This window comes from Ceratocystis lukuohia (genome assembly GCF_044167205.1).
Source record: "Ceratocystis lukuohia strain C4212 chromosome Unknown Supercontig4_pilon, whole genome shotgun sequence".
Taxonomy (NCBI): Eukaryota; Fungi; Ascomycota; class Sordariomycetes; order Microascales; family Ceratocystidaceae; genus Ceratocystis; species Ceratocystis lukuohia.
Window position 1 is genome coordinate 1,035,342 of NW_027263523.1, and position 24,531 is coordinate 1,059,872.

Sequence of the window (24,531 nt, forward strand, 5' to 3'; positions counted from 1 at the left end):
TGAGAGGGTGAAGTCCAGGGCTGAGAATAAGCGATAATCTTTACTAAAGGGGATGGATCCCAGCCAATGAACGCGCATGCAGAGAAGCAAGCTGCTGTGCGCAAACAAGACCCGCCTGCAAATCATATTACATTTGCCTTATAATCAAATCAAGAGGGCAAAGGTTGGTATCACGAGGCGTCGTTTGTCCGTGTTTCTCTAGCCACATGCACCTAGGAAATGGTGGCCGTGTTTTTGGCATCTGGGTACGCCTCAGTAGACAAGAAGATGAGGAGCATTAAATGAGCTGCCTTCTCGTTATTTTTGCAAAAAAGACAAAGCACCTTGCATACGGTTGTATTCCAGCTTCAGCCATTGAGAATTAACCCGGAATGGGCTTTCAAGACAGCTTGCTAGCAAAGTCCCCCCCCCCCCCCCCCAAACAAGCTTTGTCCAACCAACCTTTGATTTCAGCCCCAATGCTCGTTGGTCAGCCCAGCTCAGGCTTCGATCATAGAGATAGTCAGAAGAAAGAATGGACAAGTCTTGATAGCCAAAGTTGCCCCAAGCTCAACGTCTCATAGCGCCTTGCGGGATATGCACATGTAAAAACCTCACCACACGGCCAAAAAATGCAATATATTTATGCAAAGATCGCCGGGATTGAATAAGCGTACAACGTAGCATAAGCACAGCATCGCTCTCTACCTTCTATCCTGTGCAAAACCTGCACACTTCTTCAACATTTCAAGACAACAAAGCACCCCTGACTCCATCTCCCTCTTTACCAGCACACAAAAAGATCCCTTGACTCGGACTGGCTAGACCCTTCTTGCTTCTCCTCCCCTGTTCCTCAGCCTTCAGCTGCACCCATAATAGGCTTAGCGCATCTGCGTGCCAAGAACAGCCACCGTCGTTCTATGCAAGATGATCCCTGTCTGACAAGAAAGAGGAGAACTAAAGAAGAAGCAAGAGAGACAAGGCCCACCGGTTTGCAAATGTGCGTTTTCTCTCGTTCAAGAGGCTTGCATAAGTCGGCCGCAACTCTCGCATGATCATGTTGATGCTGTGCTATTAGCTTACGGCATAGAAAAATACTGCACATCATAAGAGAACTGCCGTTTTGCCCTGTTTAGTGCATATTAATCAAAGAACAAGCACCATGATGACATTCTAGCTAGAATATATGAACTTATAACTTATCTAATGGCTCAAAAGCCACTGACAAACGACAGATCAAAGAACTGGTCAAGAGAAATCGTGACAGATCGAAAACAAAAAAGAGAGAGAACAAGGATAAAGTAAAGAAGAAGGGTAGAAAGACGGAAGAGGCAAACAAACAAAAAAAAAATGTCATGGGCTGGAAATAAACAAGCAGCCGGGGGATAACAAAATAACGGAAATAACAGATTAGACAGCGAGTCAGACCAAGGATGGGTTGGCAACAATGCTATATATGTATGTATGCAGTGCAGGAAACATGAGAACTGAAAGAGGGAAAACCGAGAGAAAAAAAAAAAAAAAGACAATAAAGAACGAGTAGAGCGAGGGAATTCTGTGTCGTCGCTCGTGAAATCTTACCTGAATTGAAACAAGAGTGAAAAGGAAGGACATGATTGGAACACGTCGGCTGAAGGAAGAAAACAACACAAAAGAGAAAAGGAAAAGAGAGGGAAAACAAAAAAAGAGACTCAACAGGTGACAAAAAGAAAGAGGCATCACACATTATTCTTCAGGCTATCCACCAAAGCCTGTGCTGCTGTTCCACGCCCTCTCCCCCTCCCCGACACCCAGTACCTTGGCAATGGCCCCGGCTGGTTCACCCCGGAATTGCGGAAAAAAGGCAGGCTAGAGCCCGGCTGCTGGATCTCGCCGACACTCGTGTTCGCCCGTTTAATCGGCGTTTGCTTTGGTGTGGCCAATGCCGCTGAGTCGCTGGCAAGTGTCGATGTAGAACTAAAACTGGTGCTCACACTAGTCGCGGCACTCGCATTCGTGCTCGCTGCTGATGCCGTCGAGGAGTATCCAGCCCACGGGACCCATTTGGACCAGCCGCGCACCACGGAGCCCGGCTTCGTTTCGCTGTTGCCAACATTCGAAATCGATGAGGAATTTACCGAAGTAACGTCGCTCGAGTCGTCCGCTGTTACCTTGACTGTCACGCCCGAATCGCCACCCACAAAGCCTGCGAGACTGCTGCGAATATCAGACCCCGACTGAAACGAGATCGTAGACTGTGCCACGACGTCAGTGATGACAGCCGATGCAGTCCCCAATGGCCTAAGAGTCAACTGGCTAGGCCTAGCCTTGAGAGTGTGGATGTCGAGACCGCCAGAGAGAGACATGATAGACTCGTGTGATACATGACGCCGGAGTGAGCGCAACGGAGCCACTACATCCTGTGTCTTATCATCATCGCCATCATCGTCATCCTCGCAGAATTCGAACTCGGCCTCGTCATCAAGACCTGCAAGCTCTTCCGCGATTGATAATGAAGTGACACGACGCTGAATACCCTTGCTGATGCGTCCATCATCTTCCTCGGCAATAGCGTGAATCCCAGCAGCATGATTCGGCACCGCAAAGTGTGCGGATATATCTGAGATGCGCTTTCTATGTTTGCGTGAGCTTGGCGATGTGACTTCATTGTCGTCAGCCGGATAAGCGCTCAGCATCGACACACGCCGACTACTAGTTGGCGAAGATGGAATCGATGTTGGCGAGTATATTGAGGGTCGCTCTGAGAAAATAGAATCGCGACGTGTAGAAGCAGCAGTGTTGATAGAATCTCGTTTCCGGCTTTCCCTCACGGCGGCATCGGGGATGCAGTTGAAGGACTCGGTAGTTTGCGCGTCACCGTCGCCAAGAGATATAGAAGGGTTGGGTGAGTGTGAAGGCGTTGTTAGCGGCAAGCATGTTACACTGCCCACGGTAGCAAATGCAGGGGGTTATAGGAGCCTGGCACCAAGCTGTTGCGCTTTTTCCTCGATTTTGTCGCTGTGCGCTTTGATGTTGCTGCAACATGATAGTGATGATGCACATGAACCTGTTTTGACGGCCCACGATCAGAGCTTTGTGACTCTGTAGGTGATGTGACACTCTCGTCGCTTTCAGGAAAAGGGGTCACAACCGACGGTGTACTAGGCTGCTGCAATGGTTGATGCGATAATAATTGTTCCCGCAAAGCCTGGATTTCATCGTGGGAATTAATCAACAATTCTCGCAGCTCAGTCATACCGAGTTGCAGATGGGCATTATCAGCTAGGAGGTCGCGGACGAAGTGGGAAACGACTGTATTCCCGGGGTTTTCGCCCACAATGTCTTCAGCTGTTGAAACAAGACTTTTTGCTGCAGCCGCACCTTTTAATCGGCCCGCTGCCGTGTTAAGACCCCTTTCAACTTCGCGCTGTCGCTCTATGCGCTTTATAATCTCAGCATGGCGTTCGCGCTCTTCTTTCCCCTCTTGTTCCATACGGTCCATTTGCTCTTGGAGTATGATTATACTGCGCTCAGCTCTGCGCCATCGTTGCATCGTGTCTCGGCTTTCTGCTTCAGTTTTGCTGACAGTGTGGCGCAGCGTGTCTTGTTCATTTTCAAGGACGGCAATTTGGCGCTCCATGTCAGCCGCACGGGCAGTGGCATTTTCGAGTCGGCGCACCGTCTGCTCCGAGGACAAAAGGTTGGCCTCGAGCTGCATTATTCTCATATCTGCATCTTGTACAGAAGTGTTGAGCATATCAATCTGATTCATAAGGCCCTTGTTTTCCTTTTGTGTCTTTTCGTTACACGCCTCAAGTTCGATTTTGTCGTTTTGCAACTCTTCTATCCGAGCCACGAGCTTAAGTCGGTCACGTTCAGCATCAGCCATGTAAGTTTCGTGCCGATGCAGCAAAGCCTGTAACGAAAATGTCAGCGATGAATAGTCCATAGGATATTTAGACAATATTGGCTCAAGTCGTATCTAACAAAGCCCGAACCGAACAACCACGGACTAAAAGTGAGAGCAGCACAAAGAGCGTCAGACAAAATAGAAGCCACCCTTGGGGTGCCGAGTTCAATCGGTTCCTCGACGCACGAGACGGTATTTGAAAGAACCCCGCTGTGTTTCCTCCGAGTCTCGCTATCAAGGGCGGCTTATACATGCCACACACTTTGCAATTCACTCCCTTTGAGCCACTCCAAAGCCTATGTATGCTTAAAGTCCACATATTACTTTCGATCTGCCCTGCAACATGCCGAAGAAATTCCTGGTAGGGGTCTCTGCTCTTTTAGAGACAGGAAAGAGCAACCATCATAACGTACCTGTCCTAGCGCCGCAGCGGCGCGCATGTCATTTTCTACATTCTGGAGTATGGCGCAGTTATTTTTAAGGAATTTGCACTCTATAAGGCCGCAGCAACATCTTAAAACAGGGGGCGTATCCGATATGTCGGTATCTGTACGATTGGAGAGTGTTGAAGGCTGATTCATATGCGTAGGTGTGCGAGCCGACGAAGCTATTGAAGGTGAAGAGCCTCTTGAGGAAGAAAGTGGCGACGGTGACGAATCAAGTCGCGTGCGAGAAGCAATCGAGGATGCTCGTGAGGGCGTTGTGGAAACAGGGCGGTTGTGAGTAGACATTATGGCGTATGGCATGCAATAGGAATAGCGCGAACAAAGAAAATTCTTAGATGAAGAACAAAGAGATAGTAGAGTGAATGAGGTTAGAGTAGAGGATAGACACTATTGGATTGCGCTATCTGACAGTATTTTGAGCACGTGTTGGTCGTTGGTCGTTGGCAATGTACGAAGACAATATAGAGCTGGAAAAGGCAGATATCTGGTACCGCGTTGTGATATTGCGTAGAGTACAGCCGTAGGTTGAGAATTTCAAGAACAAATGAAGACAAGGTTTCAAAGAGAAGGCAAACGATCATCTCCCCGAACATGAATCTCAGATGAAATGAAATTCGGTCAGCAAACAAGACTTGGCTCCCTTTACAAACAGGGATCCATGGGGGAGACCTTGTTACAGGTCTGTTCGCTTTGCCTCTTGGAGGGCTTTCGTGGGCGGTTTTTTTTTTTTTTCTTTTTTTTTTCAAATAACGCAATAGTTTAGAGGGACGAAATATTCGATGATGAGCCACATGCAATGTGCAGGTCGTGGTGAAGACTTGAGGTTCAAATTCAAGTATAGGTCAAATGCGCTGTGACGTTTTTGTGCACCGACCAGTTTTCTGGATGGTGTTGTGCTTCTGGTGTAGTGTGTCAGAATAGTAGGCGGAGCAGGCGAGAGTGCTTTTTTTTTTCTTTCTTTTTTACCACCAGAGCACACGCCTGACTCTGGGGCACTAGGAAAGCGAAGTCTCTGACTCAATCCGCCTCGTCTCAGCCACCACCTCCCTTTCTCTCCCCACCGCTTTATTGAACGAGGATATTTGGGTGAAAGTTGGTTAACTGACGAGGGGACCTTGGAAATAGCATCGGTTGATGCTAGGGCCAAAAAAACAACACAGAGATGATGATGCAAGATGAGGGAGAGGCAAGGACTTTAGAACACAAGATTCGAGGCAGCATGTAGGTCACGAGCCAGAAAGGGCGGTGCTGTGGTTGGTTGCTTGGTTGCTATGGTAGGCGTAGGTCAAAAGCAGCCTTAGTATTATACCGAACGTGGGGTAGACTGGTAGAAATTTGACAGGTCCGTCGCCAACGATTGAAAAGAGAGTCGATGAAGGTAGGGATTCGTAAAGTCGTGATCGTAGACAGCAGGTCACGTAGAGAGGACGAGTAAGGAATGTATATGATTGGTTATAGAAGCAAATAGCGTCGGGCTACAGAACAAAACAAGCAAAGAGTAACAAATATTATTAAAGAAAGAACAGAAGAACAATGAACTGTCAAAAAGGAACAAAGAGCGACTAAGTCATTACCAACCTCATGCCATGCCACACATGTTGAAAGAAGAGAAGCAAAGACACGAGAGTTCAAAAGAAGGGATCGTCTCTAGAAGAACAAAAAAGAGGAGAAAAAGGAAAAAAAAAGGAAGCTTCCTGTTTTGCTATTTTGTGTGCGAAAATTCTGCTCATGTTGCGTCCCTTCCCTTGAACTTTGGAAATTGAACTGGGTAGTTGCGCTATCACCTATTACAGCTGATAAGAAACTTTGTGCAAGAGTGACAACGTGCGCCTTCCATCTGAAGGCTGTGTTGGGACATTGTCTATACAGCGAGACATATAAGATCTATATTAAGAGGCGGAGGGTTGGTGACACCATTAAACTCTAGAAATATTTGCTCGTCTGCCACTGACACAACGAGCTTCTCAGCTTGTTGCGACAGATTTTTTTTTGAAGTTTCTTCAACTGCAAATTCCTGCTATCACAAGGTGAGCGCCAAAAAAAAATACAAAACAAAACAAAGCAAAGCCCAATGTAGACAAAAGAAAACAAAACAAACATCACGTCACAACCGCCAGGTAAGTGCACGCCAAGTAACCAAAAGCGTCACATGGATAGATGGCATATTGATCATACCCTGGCCTACTATGCGTAGGCATGTTGACAATGGTTGCCATTTAGTATCTTTGACAACCCTTGCCAAGAACAACAAACAACTGCGAGGTCGGAAAGATGGGAAGGACCTTGGTCGAGAAGGACTACAAGCATAGCGATGTAGGACGTACCAGGGCACCATCAAAGCAAACCCTAATTCTTACGGCCGCTTGTCTAACCCAAGTTTCCTGTAAACCCCCCATACCCATAACACTCGGACTTAACCTCACTGCAGGCAGCCCGGCTATCGTGCTTGTCCAGCTTGAGACATACTTTTCGAGGAAACGGGATCCATAATCTCGATATTGCTTGTCCCGGTCCAGATAGCACTACGGCACGGGGTGAATCATGGTACATGATGATGTGTCATTGGTGCGAATACTATAGATGGCTTGATGGTTTGGTGATTCAGATACTGGCCTGTACTGACGTTGAATGTAGAAAGAAATATTAAATACATAAATAAAGATGAAAGAAACAGACGAGTCAAGACAAAAGAGAATGTCCGAACTAGAGGCCAGATCAAGATGGGATATGGGGTTGGAATAAGCGCGCGCATTACAAAAGCCTTAACTCCAGGCCAAGCCCACGAAATGTAGCAAAATTTGCAGAGAGGCGTGTAATCCTTGGTATTTCGGACCAAATGCTCGCATCGTCGCTCTTTTGGGGTTGGCGCTAAAAGGGGTAAAAAGCGTGGTTTTTCTTCTTCAACCTAATGGGCGTAGCACTGCGCTTCGCTGTAGGATTAAGGCTATGAGCGCGGTACGAATCAGGGTAAGAGGTAACGGACAAGAAGGCCAGTGCGAAAAGCAGTGGGGCAGGCAAGGAGCATCCATTACAAAGCCTGACGACATGTACATTCACAGAAATAACCTTGATGCATGGGCATGGCTAGAAGGCATTCTCTGCGTACATAGGTCCAAGGCACAGAAAAGGCTGCCTAGTCTTGGAAGTATGATGGTGAAATGGCTCATGGCATAAAGGAGGAGAAAAGATCGGAATCCTTGAGGAAGAAAATGAAGAACAGTGTAAAGGAGAAGCTTTTGCTGCCAAGGGAATTACTTGATATCATATTCGAGGTCCACTATTAACCCTAGATCCTCTGGCACTCACAAAGCCAAACTGGAGTTTTTTGTCTTAGTCAGCTCAAGTTCGTCCATGAATCACGGACCTTGTCGGCCATCGTTTTTGCCGACCATAAGCTTCCATATAATCAATCCACAGTCCCTGATTATTTTACTATTACCATCTCCCTTTGTGTTATTAGCTTCTTCAATTCTAGCCCCTCAATTTTATGTATATATATGTGTGTGCGTGTGCGTTAATCACCCATAACACCCACATAATACCCGCCATTGCCGCCCCCATCGCCTGTGCCATCGCAACGACACCTCAACGGCAAATCTCATTATTATAAATCAATTTCCAAAACCCTTATTTTGCTTCATCTACAAATTCACGCCCGGCATAACCTCTTTCCGCCTTTCAACCTTAAGCTTTTTCAGCTGTGTATTAAAGACCAACTATCCACAACCTTGTCGCTGTTCTTGTGTCTTTCGGTCTTGAGACCATTGTGTCTTTTCACTGTCTTTCTGCCTTTTATGCCTTGGAAGATACCCATCAAGGTTACTTCTAGCCCACCCACAACTCCCATCCCTGAACTTACAGCCTTGTATCACCATCGTCACTTTTGGTGGTGATTTGACACTCACAAACAACCGGATAAATCAGCAACCGCTATCATAGGATATAAGGAACATTGGAGCATAGATATCAGCCTTGTGTCGCTTCAGCATCTCAAATACGCTGCTGTGAAAAAAAGGGTAGGACTCACAAAGCAGGCATTTATCTAATTGGCCTTCGAAATCTATCACCCATACACATCCCTCCATAAACCCATCTCTTGATGCAGGATCGAAAGAGAAAACAGCCCCCATCAGAGGGATGCTCAGATACAAACACCGTGGGAGCCTCAAACATTAATCCCATCTCAACGCCAGAGAAATTCCAGGCTACAGAAGGTGGCAAGCGCCGCGTGCGCAAGGGCACTAAGAGCTGCTGGCAATGTACGTTGTGTGTGGTGGGTTTGTTTTGTGAGCTTTGGCGTCACGATCATGCCCCACCCAATTTCTGTCTTATACTACAGATGAATACTCTATGTGTCCCACGAGCATAAATTCCTTCTAACCATTCCTCCCTCTCAAGGCCGTCGTCGAAAAATCAAGTGTGAATACAAGACCGCCAATTCCGCTGTATGCATACGCTGCACTGAAAAAGGAGAGCCATGCCGCAGCCAGGAATACCCCGAAGAGCCCGGGCCTGATGAGCGGTCAGAGCCTGCCGCCAGCTCTACACGTACTGTCCATCAGAGGCTATCTGAAATGGAACGAGCCTTGCAGTTGGTCGTCAAAGTCGTTGACCCGACTAGAGGGCTTATGAAAGACTTGTCCTTGCCACCAGGCACTTCTGCCTCGGTGGCAGATGAAACCGAAAAGGCTCGTTCTATTGATGGTGCCAGCATAGCGGATGAGTCTGAAATACCGAAGACTGACATAGATCCCATGATGACATCTAAGCCCAAGGTTTGTGCCTCAGTCGACGCGTCTCCTGCAGGACAGCAGGTACTATCGCACCATAGAAATAGGACGACGCCACAGCAGACCCCAGCACCGCTATCACTCCCGCGCTCAGTCCCACCACCTCCGTCGTCATCGAAAATTCCGAGTACAGGTCCTTCGTGTATATCATCCCTACAAATACCGCCCTCCTGTTCCTCCAAAAAGAACCACCGATTCAACAATGTTCTGGCTTGGCAATATACTCTCCCATCACCAAACTTTTCCGAGTCCTCGCGAACTGGCTTATATGCATTGCCCCCCACGATTCCACGGTCGCAGAAGCTAGATGCCCTACGCACAAGACTCTTGCCTCTCTTCCTTCCTCAAGAGGACATCAATCGCATTTTTGAAAACAGCTCTGGCATTTATTTCATCATGTCAACTATATTTCCTATCAAGTCCATCATAGGGTCTAGGATACCTGCCGTGCAGGATATCAAATCTGTGCCATCACCTACGTCTCACCCGCTTTGCATGGCCAGGAAACTGCTGCAAATGGCCGTAATTATCCAGCATCTTGAACCAACTCTTGACGCCGCTGACCTGACCGTCAAGAAGCCACTGCCTCTTATTACAGAGGAGTGGTACAACGCAGTTTCTTGTTTAATTACTAGCGACGATGAGCTTCTTGTCAATCTAGAAGGCTTGGAGTGCTTATTATTGCAGTGCTTATTCATGGCCAATATGGGCAGCCTACGCAAGGCTTGGATTGTCTGCCGTCGCGCTATAAATTTTGCGCAGCTCATGGGCCTTGGCCAGGGAGTGCGCTTTATGGTTCCCTCGGTTGACCATGAGACTGATCCATCCTGGAAACCAGCGCCAGGCTTTCTTTGGTACCGGCTTAATTTTTTCGACCGATACACATCCTTGCTTTTGGGGCTTTCAACAGCAACCCACGACACGTCATTTGCGACCCCTAGCGTGCTTGCAGAGCTATCGCCCACCGAAAGACTAGAGCGTATTCTGACTATTGCTTCCGCTCGGATCAGCGACCGAAATACACTACGTCCACATAACGCCCGCGAACTCACTATGTCTATATACAACCAGATTACTTCCGCTGCTCACGCTAATGGTGCGGAATGGTGGAAGCTGCCCGATCTTTGTGGAGTCACCTTCACGGCAGAAACCTTGCTACCAAACCTGCAGATCATGGTTCAAATGCATTTCTTTAGCTTGGTTATAATTTTACATCTTCCCTACATGATGAAGGGTGCCACAACTGAGCAGCGTGCATACAGCAGATGCCGTTGCTTATGCGCTAGTCGGGAGGTGCTTACTCGATACTGTAGTATGCGATGTAACGCCATGAGTGGCATGATGTGCCGCCATATTGACTACACGTCGTTAGTTGGTTCCATGACAGTGTTGCTATCGTATCTTGACCAGAATGTAGGATGCAACCAGCTTAATCATGAAGAGATGTGCGAGTTCCGTGGAACGGCTACTGTCAGCCCCGAAGATCAAAAGGACAAAGACCGAGAATTGGTGGTCAACACACAAAAGATTCTTAAGGAAGTTGCAGAAAGGAACAACGACAAACTCACAGCCGAAGCAGCAGCTATAGTCGACCAGCTTATGCCAATAATTGATCCCAAGACGGCCTCGACGACGGGCCTGTGCCATATTAACGTGCCCTATCTTGGTACAGTCACGTTGCGCACTCTAAAAACGCAAGACCACGACAACAACAATTCTACCAGCCAGTCAACTCAAGAGCCAGAAAAGTCTAGAACAACAGCAGCTGGAATGGCGGCAACAGATCCGGCTATGCCTTCCGTGTCCTCTAGGTCAACGATGAATACGGTCCCCATACCTAGTAATACAACCTTATCCACTTCTAGAATATCGCCAGTCTCTGTCTCGGTGCCATCAACCGAATCTGTTCCTGGTCCCATATTTACAGCAAGTACGAGTTTGCCAACTGGAAATATTGCTGTTCCTCCAGGCATACAGGAAATCCCCGACATGGGAGACCTATTCACGCTTGATCCGGAATTAACGACGTATCTTGACTTTTGCCCTCTGGGGGACGCTGATTTTATCGGCATGGAACAACAGGGGCCAGATAAAGCGACACATGACGCCTGTATAAATCTGCCACAAAATGTCTCGCAGCAAAGGGTTGAAGGTGGCATAGCGATAGCCCATCGCCAGAACAAAGACAGTCAAGGCCAAATGCATCAGTCTCAGCACCAGCAGCATTCCCACCACACACAGCAGCACCAAATCCACCAGTACTATCCACAACAAGCCGCAACGCAACCTATTCACACTAATGTCATGGCCGGCCAGATCAACAATCAAGCCAATACTGTAGTCCAAGGCCAAAACTTGCCGGGGCTAGCAGCTGATGCAGGGCGGTGGGCTTTCCAGGGTGTCGATACAAACTACTGGACTTTGTTTGGGCAGCCGTTTGGTGATGATATAGAGATGCCACATAATCATGAGTAGGGTAATCAATCTACTCCTTACTTTCTGCTAGCCTCAATGGAGTAGCACTAAAATTAAGCCCCATATATTAGTCTGTCATATAACTGTACTAAGTGTTCATAGTGAATAACTCCAGTAACCCTAAGCACTATGCTTAATCGAGATTTAGATCTTTGACCTACATTCATGGTAGAAAAAAAGGGAGAAAATGAAACGGACCAGATGGGTGGAATAGTTCACCCGGCTTATTTTTTTACTGCATTTTCGGACTTTAGACGCAGCAACAACTGTGGACCTTGGCTATGAAGGACATGGGAAAGGTTGTACGTCGATCTTGGAATCATGCTAGCGCCAAATGCGCACGGACTGACAAGGATTAGTCATTAGGGTTATGGTGAGACAAGCTTAAATTGTAAGCAAAATGTACTACATTCATTCATTCGGTCTCGGGCTCGGGCGGACGAACCATCACCATCATCCGGAAGTTGCCTAAAAAGCGAAAATAAAAAAAGAACAGATATTTAGGAAGAAAATTGAGTCACATTTAAGGAGACTCTTGTGTCTCTCTTAGCTCCGAGGTTTCTGCAGCTTCGTTTACATCGCTTTTAGGCCCCTGAATTCAGGCTCATCCCATTAGAGGCATCGTGGAGTCATCGCCTGATTGAACGCCCTCAAACGTAATCGGAAGTAATCAATCAAAGACCCCCCAAATCATGAGCTCACGAGGAGCAGTTTTCCGGGGCGGCTTGTTCCTGTTCTTGCAACAGCTGCTCTCGCGAGGCTTGACTTTTGCTGCTGGCCAGGTGCTGCTTCGGTTCCTGACGGCACAAAAGCTGGGCCTGGCAACGCAGTTGGAGGTTTACTACCTGTCTATCCTTTTTTTCGCCCGAGAGAGCTTGCGCGTCGCTGCCCAGCGTCAGCCTATTGCTCCTGGACCCAGTTTGGGATCTAGCTCTGGAGCGACACCCGAGGCCGAGACCAGGTCTAAAGACACGTCTCAAGGTCATAGCCAACACATAAGCCAAGACCCAAGTCAAGGTGGCAGCAAAAGCAGCAAGGCGGAACAACCAAGGTCCGCGCAGGAGTTCAAGATGTGCCGCTCCCCTTCCCAAACCGCCATTAACCTGGGATATATAGCCGTGCCCCTGGGTGCTGTCGTGGCCCTAGTCTTTGGGGCAATGTTCCGCCGGGTCTCCACTGCGGCTGACTTTGTTCCACTAGCGTTAAATATCTATGGTATGGCGTCACTGATTGAGCTTGCTGCTGAGCCCTTTTTTGCCTTACTGGCTGCTCGCCAGCAGTTCGGTGCCCGAGCTAGGGCCGAATCTGCAGCAGCCATTGCTCGTTGTATTGGTACATTAGGGGCTGCATATTGGGCATCACGCGCACAGATTGACATTGGTGTGCTGCCTTTTGCTGCAGGCCAGCTCGCATATGGAATCATATTGTGGTGTGTATATGTGCTCCATGTATGGCCACTGGCGCGCGATGAAGGATTCTCGCTGCTTCCACGCGGAGGATTACAGCCCCAGTTGGATCGCAGGGAACAAGAACAGACATATGTTGTGGCTGGACTGTTTTACAAACCGGCCATAACATTGGCCGCAAGTCTACAGGCACAAGGAATTGTCAAGCACTTCTTGACGCAGGGAGATACACTGATTGTGTCGGTGTTGGCGAGCCCAGTGGCCCAGGGAGTTTATGCGCTCGCTAACAACTATGGCGGGCTGGTTGCGCGTCTGGTGTTTCAACCAGTCGAAGAAATGAGCCGTAACTATTTTGGACGACTCTTGGCGATAGGTAGTGTGGCCTCGGTTCCATCTAAAGACGGCGGCACAGAGAAGGATATAGCGCGCAGTAACATAAAGGAAAATGATGGTAAAGCTGTGGCTGACCGCAAGGTCACCGTCAGCAAAGCAGCGCATGATCTCGCCATTTTGCTTAAGATCTATCTCCTATTTTCAACCATAGTTGTCGCCATTGGTCCCGTGGCTGCGCCACCCGCTATCGAGATCTTGGCTGGGACCCGCTGGGCTGCTGATGGGGCGGGGGATGTGCTGGCACGCTACTGCTACTACATCCCTTTGCTAGCTCTTAACGGACTGACCGAGGCGTTTGTATCCTCGGTAGCCACTGAGAAGGAGGTGCACTCACAGTCGCTGTGGATGACTATGTTCTCAGCCGTCTTTGGCGCTGCTGGATACTTCTTCCTCGAGGTTGCCGATATGCAAGCATCAGGCCTAGTGTTTGCTAACATTGTCAACATGGCGTGTCGCATTGTGTGGAGCTGTGCGTTTATTTCACGCTACTTTCTGAAAGAGGGTGTGCGGTTTGATCTACTTGCACTACGACCCGGGATTGTGGCGTCAGTGGCGTGTGTTGGAGCACCTCATGTAATCAGGATAACGGCTCAAATGTTGCTAGGCAACGGGGTCACCAATCCGCTAATGAGGCTGGCAGCTATGGGCGTCGCTGCAGTGCCGGTTGTCCTTGCCATGTAAGTGTATTTTCTATAGCCGAGCCGTGGCTTAATCCGTTACTAATTGGTGTTCGCGATATAGTGGTCTTTCCGAGCTGTCGTTCCTACAGCAGCTTTACAAATCGTACCAACGCTGATGACTAGCGAGTAGATGTAGGAGAAACTAAAGCAACAGAGATAATTCTTTTAATTTTATAAACTCCTATCAGCCACAAACAATAGCAAACAGATGAACCCATCATTACAATAATGAAGCCGAATTAGCCAATGAAGGGAGAAGCAAAGCGAGGAAAAACAGAAAAACAAAATGGGATAGCTAATCTAATCGTCAAACACAATCTTGGCTGGGACTTTGCTGGGATCAACCTCGCGGAAGAAGGCACCGTATACGGGATGCACCTTTTTCTTGACAGTGGTGCCAAACTTGAGCAGGTCTTCGGGCACATTCTGGTTTGCAGACTTGAGGATGTTGATGAGCCTAAGAGAGGAAGGAGAGAGCGACATGTTAGTGCCAAAGAAAGAGATTAACGCAGGCGCAGCAAAAGGGGATACTTACGAGCCAGAGTGAGCCTTGTCGTGCAGCGTGAACAGGGTGTAAGCTTCGCCAGTCTTTCCGGCACGGCCAGTACGGCCGATGCGGTGGACATAGTCCTCAATGGTAAGGGGGAACTAAACACAGTTAGAATTTTGTGCATAACATCGCCAAGGGGGAGGGGGGGGGGGGGGTGTCTCACCGTCACGTTGATCACCAGCTTGACCTCTGGGATATCCAAGCCACGAGCAGCCACATCAGTAGCCACCAACACAGGTGTTGAACCTGACTTGAACGCCTCTAGCGACTTGGTACGCTGGTCTTGGCGCAAATCTCCGTGGATACCGCAGACCTTGATGCCGCGTTGGCCTAGGAATGTCTCAATTCTGGTTGCCTCCTTCTTGTATAGACAGAACACCAGGATGCGGTCCTTGGCACTGTTCTTAGTTTGATATGACTTAAGCAATTGCAGCAACCGCTGCTCCTTGGCACGCGGGTCTACAACCTCGACGGTTTGCGTGATACGAGTGTTGGCCTGTAGCTCACCGTCGACACGCTGCTTGCCATTGTTGCTGATAGTGATCTTGACGGGCGAGACCATCATAGTAGCTGCCAGCTGTTGCACACTGATGGGCCATGTGGCGGTGAACATGAGAGTGGTGCGCTTCTCCCGGGGCGGACATGCGCCTAAGATCATCTTGATGTCGTCCTCGAATCCCTTGTCAAGCATACGGTCGGCCTCATCTAGTACCACAAACTCGACTCCACTGAGTACCACAGTGCCGTCACTCATGAAGTCCTTGAGACGTCCAGGGGTCGCCACAATGATATCGGCGCCGCGGCCACGCTGCAGCTCGTTGCGCTGATCGTCCTTAGACGCACCTCCGTAGACGCACACGCTCTTGAGGCCCACTAGACTAGCTAGAGCCGTCACCTGCTCGGCCGTCTGCATGGCTAGTTCGCGGGTTGGAGATACAACTACAGCCTTGATGCCTTTCTTGTTTGAAGCACCATTAGCACTCAGCTTCTCCACACACGGCAGAGCAAACGCCATGGTTTTGCCGGAGCCAGTTTCGGCAACACCAACCACGTCGCGGCCCGATAGTGTGTACGGCCACGATGAAGACTGGATAGGGGTGGGGTTGTTGTATTTGGAGAACGGGTTCTTGGCCAGAAGTGCGGTCGAAGGGAGGTGGGAGAAGGACAGCACGGGACGGAAGGGAGGAGCGGTAGATTCTGGGTCCTCGATGGTGACAAAGTTCTTGGCTAGGAAGGAGTCAATGTTGTCCTGGGGCAAGGCGGTAAGTTCGGCAGACTGTGTGTAGCCGGCAGTAGAAGGGGGAGAACCAGAGGGTATCTTTTGCTTCTTGGACTCGGGCTTCTCTTCGGTCGCGGCATCCTCGCTGTCGCCCTCGGAGCGCTTGCGCTTCTTCTCTTCCTTGGCAGCCTTACGCTCAGCCTTTTCCTTCTTGCGCTGTTCCTTAGCAGCCTTGCGCTCTTCTTTGCTCATTCCATCTTCGCTCTTAGCTTTAGGAGCGACAGCGGGGGCTTCAGTCATATCGACATCGTCGGTGGTAGCAGAGGCTTTCTTGTCCTTCTTTTCTTTCTTTTCCTTTTTCTCCTTCTTTTCCTTTCTCTTCTTCTTGTCAGAAACCTCCGCAGCCGGAGGCGCGTTCATAATCTCGGCAGGCATGGCTGTTTAAGTGTGCTCGGGGACCGGATGCAGGTTTATCAAGGCAGGCCGGAGCGGCTTTCAGTTTGCTCAAGGAAAATTAGCGGACAGGAAAAATAAAATAAAAAGTCGGTTTAGTTATCTTATCGATTAGATAAGAAAACCCCGGCCCACAGCCAGGATTATTTAGAGCTCGCTAGAGAGCAACCAATCACGGGCTTCGATGGCGCAGTGGTAGCGCAGTGGTCTCATAATTCATGAGGAGTCTGATATTAACTTTCCGAAATGTAAAATGCCATCCAAAGGTCGTGAGTTCGACCCTCACTCGGAGCATCATACTTAACTTTTTGCCCCTTATGTAAAATACAGGAGGTTCGCTTATTATCTCCCAAAGAGTATCTACCTAATGCTTATTTTAGGTCTTATTTCCGTTGTATGTTCAGCTAGTCAGCCACTTGCGCCTGGTATTTTTGCCCAGGGTTGGCCACAGCAAAAGTCCACGGTTTGTGATATGTTTGTGTTCCTTTGTCTTGGGTCACACAAGCAAGTCCCTCTCGCCCCGTCAAGCACAACTACAATGAAAAGTAAAAGAGATATGATGTGACATGATGGAGGGCTGCTCTGTTAGGCTTGGACTTAAAAGTAAAGTATTCCTGTTCTTTCTTCTCTCAATAGGGCAGGGGCGACCTCGAGTGTTTGCTCTTTCCCGCTTCTCCTGCAAACCCGTCTCTTCTTTTGAGCAGTTGCCTGTTTCTGTTTTTTGGAGTTTTTTCTTCCTTGAACTACTCTACTTCTCTGTCTCTTCATCTAATCTTTAAGCCTGTTGTTGCTCACAAAATGTCCTGTTTTGGCGCAACAGCTTCCGCCTTCGAACGCTCTGTCTGCGACCTTGCGGAAGACTCACAAGCTACGGTTCAAAACTGGGAAGCAGGGAACTTCGACGAGTGGCCCAACGAAGCTGGGGTAAGTGCCAGTGTTAGCTTTGTGATTTGTTCAGCCTAATGTATCTTGACCCTAACCAAGCCGTTCAGTTAGAAGCCTTGACTGAGGAGCGAGGGCCAGTTAAGCTCCGTACGATCGGAGAGATCCCAGCCTGGGCTGCCGGTTCGTTATACAGGACGGGTCCTGGCGTTTACTCGGTCGACCTTGATGATTCGGGCCGGTCGTATGATGTCCAGCACTGGTTCGACGGCCTTGGCCATGTACACAGATTTGAGATTGTGGCTCCCAAGAGCAGCGATTCGAGTGAGGGCACAAGTGTGTGGTACTCGTCCCGGCGGCAATGTGACGATTTCATTGCCCAGGTTCGGGCTGGTGCCACACAGGGCTTCTCTTTTGCCCAACGAAAAGACCCATGCATCGGTCTTTTTGGTAAGGTCATGTCATCTTTCTCGCGAAAGATGGTGACGACAAAGAACCTGCAGGTCACCGTGAGCCCAGACGTTGGCGTTTATCCGCAGGATTCGGTAAAGCCCCTGATTGATACCGTTACTGGCCACACAGCCAATGTAAAAAGTCTCTGGGCCGCCACGGATAATGCCTACGTGCGGCAAATTGACCCTATAACTCTAGAGCCTGGCCCCAAATGCCTGACTTTGGGCGACATGGGAACTGAGTTCGCCTACCACTCTTCTTGTGCTCATCCAGGAAGGGACCCCAAGACCGGCGACTATTTCAACTACGGCCTCAAGTTTGGCCGGGTGCCAACATATAGCATCTACCAACTACATGAGGGCGACTCCAAGCCACGAGTTATTGCCGATATCCAGGGGCCCGGAGTGGCAGCTGCTTACATGCACAGCTGCTTCCTCTCGCCAAGCTACTTTGTCTTGTGCATCCCGTCAAGCCACTTGGCCTGGAACGGCCTGAAGCTCTTGTGGAACTTGAATATCATTGACACTATTCTGCCATTTAAGGAGTCACAAAAGTGCAGGTGGTTTGTGGTTGATAGGCATCATGGTCGAGGTGTAGTTGGCAGATTTGAGACTCCAGCGGGCTTCTTCTTCCACTCAGTCAATGCCTTCGAGGATGATGAGGGACATCTGTTCTGTGAAATGGTCGAGTATCCTAACACAGACATCATGTCATCTTTTTACTGCAACGTCATGCTAGACAAGAACGGCAGCGGCAAGAGTTTCTGGAAGTCCTTTGCCTCTAAGCCCGGCAACATGGGCGCACTGCGGCGTTACCAGTTTGATATAAATGCAGAGCTAACATCTGGCCTTGGACCAGCCCCTAAGCTAGTAGTTGACATTCCTGCACCGCACGTAGGAGAACTTCCTACTATCAACCCAGCATATTCAACCAAGAAGCATCGCTATGTATATAGCGTAGTCACTCGGGGACTTAGCACAATGTATGATGCTATCGCCAAGACAGATACAGTCTCGGGCAACGTGATAATTTGGAGTGGCGAGAAGGGCCATACGCCGGGAGAGCCCATCTTTGTGGCTAACCCAGAGCCTGAAAACAACAACGAAGCCGAGGATAATGGCGTTTTGCTGAGTGTAGTGCTGGACGGGGCTAACAGAAAGAGCTACTTGCTGTGTCTAGATGCATGCACGATGCAAGAGAGAGGGAGAGCTGAGTGTGAGTTCGCAGTTGGGTTGGGGTTCCATGGCCACCATGCGAAGGCTAAGCATTAAGAGATGGTGAGATGTTTCAAAGATGAAATTACTATACGGTCAGAGGAGTGGGTGCGTTGATTTAAATTCACATTACAATATAAGGAGAGCGAAAAGTTAGGAAGACAATTAGTTAGAAGAAATGATTATAGACTTGTTTCCACAGCCCCATGCATATATAGAGATATGAATTTTCAAAAATAAACAGTAAGTAGACTACTGCCAAAGATAAAAAGAGCAAAGAAAACGCCAACAGCCCAAGATATCAAAAGAGAGTAAAGAAGTAGAAAGAACAAATCCAAGAAGAAAAGAGAAAACAAGACGACAGAAAGTGCCCCAGGCTCATGGAAAAGGGCACCACCCACCACCAGAGGAATAATACACAGAAGGAAGTGAAGTTGCAAATCCTTTGCCCTAAGCCGAGATGAACAAATAAATGGCAGATGTGAAATACCAACCGTGCGTTGCCAGCTGCTGCTAGCACCACCAAATCACAGCAATCATTTTACACCTCAACCTTGGTAGCCGTCTCGACATGCTCACCCATTTGCTGGGGCTTGTCATGGTCAGGGATCTTGGTGTCAGCAAAGCGAAGCGTGGGCTTCCAGCCAGCAGACTTCCAGGCATGGGGGACCTGAGAGTACAGCTCATCAACCTCCTCCAGAGTGAGGTTCTTGGTCTCGTAAACGAAGAAGTAGACAAAGGCAGCACCTAGGAAGCAGCAGCCAAACCAGATAAAGAAGATCTTGGACTGCAGGTTGGCGTTTCCGGGACCCCAGTTAACCAGGTAAGGTGTAGAGTATGACAGAGCCCAGTTCACAGCCCAGTTAGAAGCAGTAGTGGTGGCCACAGAGATAGCACGAATACGCAGCGGGTAAATCTCAGAGCACACGACCCAAGCCAGGGGACCCCAGGTGGAGGCAAAGAAGAAGATGTAGATGCAGATGAAAGCAATAGCCGCACGCTGAGCTGCCAGGTTCTTGACAATGATGACACCAGTGTCGGTTTGGTCAGTGGACAGAGTGCCGGTGAGAGCAACAATGAGCTGAGAAGCAGCCATGCCAGCGGCACCAATCAGGAGCAGGTTGCGACGACCGTACTTGTCAGTGGCCCAGATACCAGGTAGCGTAGAGACCACGTTGATGGAGGTAGTGATCATGGAAATAACGAAGGGGTTTTTGATGCCCGAGTTCTCGAAAAACTTGGTGCCGTAGTAGAAAATAAAGTTAATACCGGAGAGCTGCTGGAAGCACTGGACACCCACACCAGTGATGAGACGTCTGAGCATGGGTGGCTTGAAAGCATCGAGCATGGAAGACTCGGAAATCAGCGACATCTCGTACTCGTGGTTAGCCCGGATCTCTGCCAGCTCAGCCTGGATTTCCTCATGATCAGGGTCAAGACGACGAAGGCGGCACAGAGATTGGGAGGCTTCCTCATGTCTGCCCTGCTTGATCAGGAAACGGGGGGTCTCAGGCAGGAACAGCATACCGCCGAAGAGGATGAGCGACCAGGCGAATTGCACGCCAATGGGCACGCGGTAGGAAGAGGTATCGTCATTCTTGTGTGTAGCGTTGTTGACAACATTGGCCAGCAGCAGACCGATGGTGATAGCCAGCTGGTAAGAACCAACAATCAAACCACGAATCCACTTGGGAGCAGTCTCCGATTGGTAGAGGGGGATGATGGCTGAAATGAGACCGACACCGAGACCAGCAAAGAAACGACCAGCAATGAACAGATCCTGGCCTGTAGCAGCAGTTTGCATGGCAACACCTAGGTTGAAGACCCACGTGACGATGACTAGGGCAAGACGACGACCGATGCGATCCGAAAGGAGAGGAGATATCAGAGAACCAATAAACGTTCCAACTGACAGGATGGAGACAATCAGTGACTCTTGTCCCGAAGTAATAGCAGGGGAGCCATCCTGGTTTGTGTGACCAGTGCTAAAGGTTTTGAGCCAGTATTTCTAGAAGGGACAACTATTAGTAACTGTGTAGACACCATGGAGTAAAGCTTGCGGATCTCTTACCATGGCTAGAATACCGGAGATGGTTCCAGTATCGTATCCGTAAAGGACACCACCGAATGCCGCGAACATTCCCACGGCAATGGACGGCCAGGTCGCGCCGGCCGTGGCAGGATGGTCCACCAAGAAACCCATTGTGATGTTTGTTTGGCGGGGGGCAAGAGAGGAGAGTAGAATATGTAGAAGGAAAAGATGGCACTAGAGTAGCGGAGGAAAGAAGGGAAAGTGAATTGAATAGACGACAAGACGAAGAGAGGATGTCTTGGAAGTGAAGAGTGAGTGATGATGGAGGAAAGAGCAAGTGTCTAGATGAGAAGGGACGACCGAGTCGATCCTTATATAGTAATTTCCAAGGTTTTCCTGCCATGACAAGACAGCCAGCTGTCTGGCGTCGATGAGTGACAAAATACTGAGCAAATGCCCAAAACAAGTCCCGAAAAGGGAAATAACACCATGGAGCCTCCGGTCTTGGTGTGAGGATATTGCGGGGAAATGAGCAGAGGCCCACACACGCCCCCCCCCCCCCCCCGGCCAAGAGGGAAAAAGAGGGCGTGTGAGACTTACCAAATCCCAAAAGCAACTACCCAGTCGCCAGGTGCCGCCGCCTTTTCTTTTGGTCTTTCTCTTTTCTCCCTTGAACGCCTCCCTTGAAATAAAGCCTAACATGAAGTTCAACTTAGCGCTTTTAGTGGGGAGGGGAGGGAGAGGGTGTGGCAAAACCGGAAGGAGACAACAAGGCAAAGTTTCTTTTTGGGGAGAGAAACAGGGAAGGAGTAAAGACAGTGCCAATAGCCAGGGCGACATGGGGTGGCACTAGCGGCGTCCCCAGAAAGCTTCAAGAAGTGAGATAATAGGTCTAGAAAGGAGAAAAGAGAAAAGAGAAAATAGCGAAGGGACAGACCAGCTAGTAGAAGTGGAGCCCTACTCCCTCAATTCGACTCTGGGAGTCATGTGACGGTTCTTGTGTACAGATGCGGGGAAGGTTGTGGGGAAGAGCCCACAGCAGGGCCGAATGGTGAGCCAAGTCTACATGCGGTGATGCAAGTGGCTTTATTGCAGTAGCAGCCCCAGGTTTTATTGTTTGTAACCAAGTGAGCCAATCGCCCTCCAAGAGCAAAGCGTGCTAATTCGACAAAACCTGGAGAAAAATAACAAGCCTCCCGACCCTCCCGACGGAAGGTTCGTCGTTTGCCTTGAGGTATGGACACAATATAAGCCTTAAAAAGGAACTTGCATGAAGCATGGAATCATAAGGGTTACTACGCCTAGGGTTGGCGAAAAACAAGTAAGGAAAGAAGAAAGCAGGAGGCTCTGCGGCTGTGCAACAAACAAAGATCCACTCCATTTAGTACGTCATTCATACAGACAGTTGTGAAAAGACAGACACAAGCAGACAAGAGACCGAGAAAACTGCAAGGCTGAGGCTGTGTCTGTAGGAGACAAAGAAGCGATTAGCTGGTAGCTTTTGAGCCTCAAAGGCCGAGGGGACGACAAGAAGGAAGAAGGGACGCAAATTTGTCTCAACCCACGCTGTCACGTGGGCGCAACCAACCCATCGCGCCGCGACAAGCGAGAGAGCCATCAACATCAAGCCTAGCTGGGTTGAGTCATGGGCTGGGCCGAGCAATATGTGAATCTTGGCTGGTTTGGGTTTGGCAGACGCCAATTCTCTTCTTCGTCGCCCAGTCGCGGCTGCGCTTTCCCCGTTCTGGGAAAGCTTTTCACCTTTTAATGATGCATATGGCGAAGGGCGGGGAGGCGGTGCTTGTCATTCCCTTCATCTCATTCTCTTTAGACCCTTTGCTAGGCCACTGGCTTCTCCCCCATCGCATCCATTGTATGCGAAGAGCTTTTTATTTTTATTTTTATTTTTATTATTATTTACAATAGCTGTGGTGGTACGGAGTTCTTGCTCTGTTGGAAATATCACCGTTTGTTCTTTGTGGGCAGCTAACAAAGTGTGGCGAATGTGGCTGACGAGTCTGGGATTCTTACAAGGCTGAGGCTGCGCACAGAAATCGGAAGGCACGATATCTAGTAGCAGCTACTACTTTGGGCTGAAGCCGCATGGACACTCTCAGATTCCATCTATGGCTCTAAAGAAGGTCTACACGTGAATCTCGTGGACTTCCCAGGTCCGCTGTCTATTGCATCTAGTTTTTCGCATCACAAAAGCAAATTAGACGCGCTTTGTAGCCTTCCCTGGCCTGGCTTACTTTGCTTTCTCCCATATCCCCGTCTCTCCATAGATTTCTCTTCCTCTCCTCTTCTCTCTTCTCTCCTTTCTCTTTTCCCCTTTTTGACCATCGAAGAACTGAGATCCCTCTCCAGCCAGGTCCCTCCAAATCACTCTCTCCTTTTCCTGTGTTCATTCCTGCAGAAGAAAAAGCTTAACAGTTGGGGTCGTCGCACGTCTCGCTTTCCCTGGCCCTGCCCTGTTAGTCGCACTCCCTGGCGTATTCGGTCCGATAGACATGCGCTATACTGGACTCGGCCTACACATCCGCCTCGCATGGTCCAGACCTCACGAGGCGCTAAAAAGAGGAAAGACAGAAAGAGAGTAAACCAAAGAAAAAAGGTCACGGGACGGGGTCTTGGTAGCTACATCGTTGGTCGGATGGCATGGAATCCAAGCAGACAACGGGGAATATGCAGACGTATGCCGACTGCCAACCCTTAACCACGACTGAAATGTTGAGCCGCAATACCTCTTAGTGTGCTTGTTTGCAACAGAGCCTCGATATCCAAACTTGGAAGACCAAAGATAACCCCCAGCCAACAACGTCAACTTATCACAAGGAGACATCGGGAGCCATGAGCCTGCTCTTGTATTTGCCCTTTTACTTGTATTCTTTGTTTTTGTTTTACCTCCTAGTGGCAATGGGAAAGTACAAGAACACGCGAAACGCAAGCCAGCCAGCCAGCCAGCCAAAAAAAAAATAATAAGTCCATGGACGGGCCGAATTGAGTGTTTCCAGGTTCAAATCTTCCTTTCCCCAGACATGAAAATACAGGATCGAGAAAATTGCGCTCGAGGCTACTTAGTTTTTTAGCTTCCCCAGCTTCGTCACGGATCATGTGGCCCTCCTCCCCCATGGGGATGGATACAGAAGATGGATCACTCTAGAGAAGCCAGGGATTTGCTACTATCGATCGTGAGATTTAGGTTTCTTCTCACATGTTGCCATACTACTTGAAAGGGTATAGAACACGCTCTATGTTTGACAAGAGGCAGCTTCTTTATTATTATGTCTCCTTAGTGTCGGCATGGGCGATAGCCCGGCAATTTCCTTTGCCTGTATTTCTGTTGGTCATCGTGGATTTTTGCATGGCTGTTGTGTGTCCGTGTCTGTTGATATAGATGGGCTTGGTCTGGGCTTCGGCGCACCTCCACTAACAACCTGGGATCCACAAGCTTCAGTTGGACAAGAATCTGGGGAACTCTGGGGAAGTTTCCAAACTGGTATCACGAATCACTGCACACGAGGTTTCTTCTACTTCGTTCTTCCTGATCGTCGCTTTTTCTGTCGTCATTCCTGTAGTTCGTCATCGTCGTCGTCGCCATCCGGCGTTGCATGCGGTCTCATTTTGTACGTGCGGGGTAATGAACAAAGACTATTTATTTTTCTCCAAA

The 24,531-nt window shown here is 49.1% G+C and overlaps 5 protein-coding genes across 5 annotated transcripts; 2 read left to right on the top strand and 3 right to left on the bottom strand.

The window, feature by feature from the left end:
- Positions 1 to 1,697: 1,697 nt before the first annotated feature.
- On the bottom strand, positions 1,698 to 4,308 carry HOO65_040283 (uncharacterized protein; the record flags this gene model as incomplete). The annotated part of the gene is made up of 4 exons (XM_071002598.1): positions 1,698 to 2,901; positions 3,121 to 3,166; positions 3,217 to 3,874; positions 4,282 to 4,308. The coding sequence occupies 4 exons, from the start codon at positions 4,306 to 4,308 to the stop codon at positions 1,698 to 1,700; spliced, it is 1,935 nt and encodes a 644-aa protein (XP_070859126.1).
- Positions 4,309 to 12,271: 7,963 nt separating this feature from the next.
- HOO65_040284 (Oligosaccharide translocation protein RFT1) lies at positions 12,272 to 14,059 on the top strand (the record flags this gene model as incomplete). Its single annotated transcript, XM_071000622.1, has 1 exon — positions 12,272 to 14,059. The coding sequence occupies one exon, from the start codon at positions 12,272 to 12,274 to the stop codon at positions 14,057 to 14,059; it is 1,788 nt and encodes a 595-aa protein (XP_070859127.1).
- A 299-nt stretch (positions 14,060 to 14,358) lies between these two features.
- HOO65_040285 (ATP-dependent RNA helicase DBP3) lies at positions 14,359 to 16,262 on the bottom strand (the record flags this gene model as incomplete). The annotated part of the gene is made up of 3 exons (XM_071002709.1): positions 14,359 to 14,515; positions 14,594 to 14,706; positions 14,772 to 16,262. 3 exons carry the CDS (start codon positions 16,260 to 16,262, stop codon positions 14,359 to 14,361), a joined length of 1,761 nt encoding a protein of 586 aa, XP_070859128.1.
- Positions 16,263 to 17,078: 816 nt separating this feature from the next.
- Positions 17,079 to 18,886, top strand: HOO65_040286 (Beta beta-carotene 15 15'-monooxygenase; the record flags this gene model as incomplete). The annotated part of the gene is made up of 2 exons (XM_071002728.1): positions 17,079 to 17,204; positions 17,273 to 18,886. The coding sequence occupies 2 exons, from the start codon at positions 17,079 to 17,081 to the stop codon at positions 18,884 to 18,886; spliced, it is 1,740 nt and encodes a 579-aa protein (XP_070859129.1).
- Positions 18,887 to 19,370: 484 nt separating this feature from the next.
- HOO65_040287 (putative glucose transporter rco-3) lies at positions 19,371 to 21,032 on the bottom strand (the record flags this gene model as incomplete). The annotated part of the gene is made up of 2 exons (XM_071002753.1): positions 19,371 to 20,837; positions 20,901 to 21,032. 2 exons carry the CDS (start codon positions 21,030 to 21,032, stop codon positions 19,371 to 19,373), a joined length of 1,599 nt encoding a protein of 532 aa, XP_070859130.1.
- Positions 21,033 to 24,531: the final 3,499 nt, after the last annotated feature.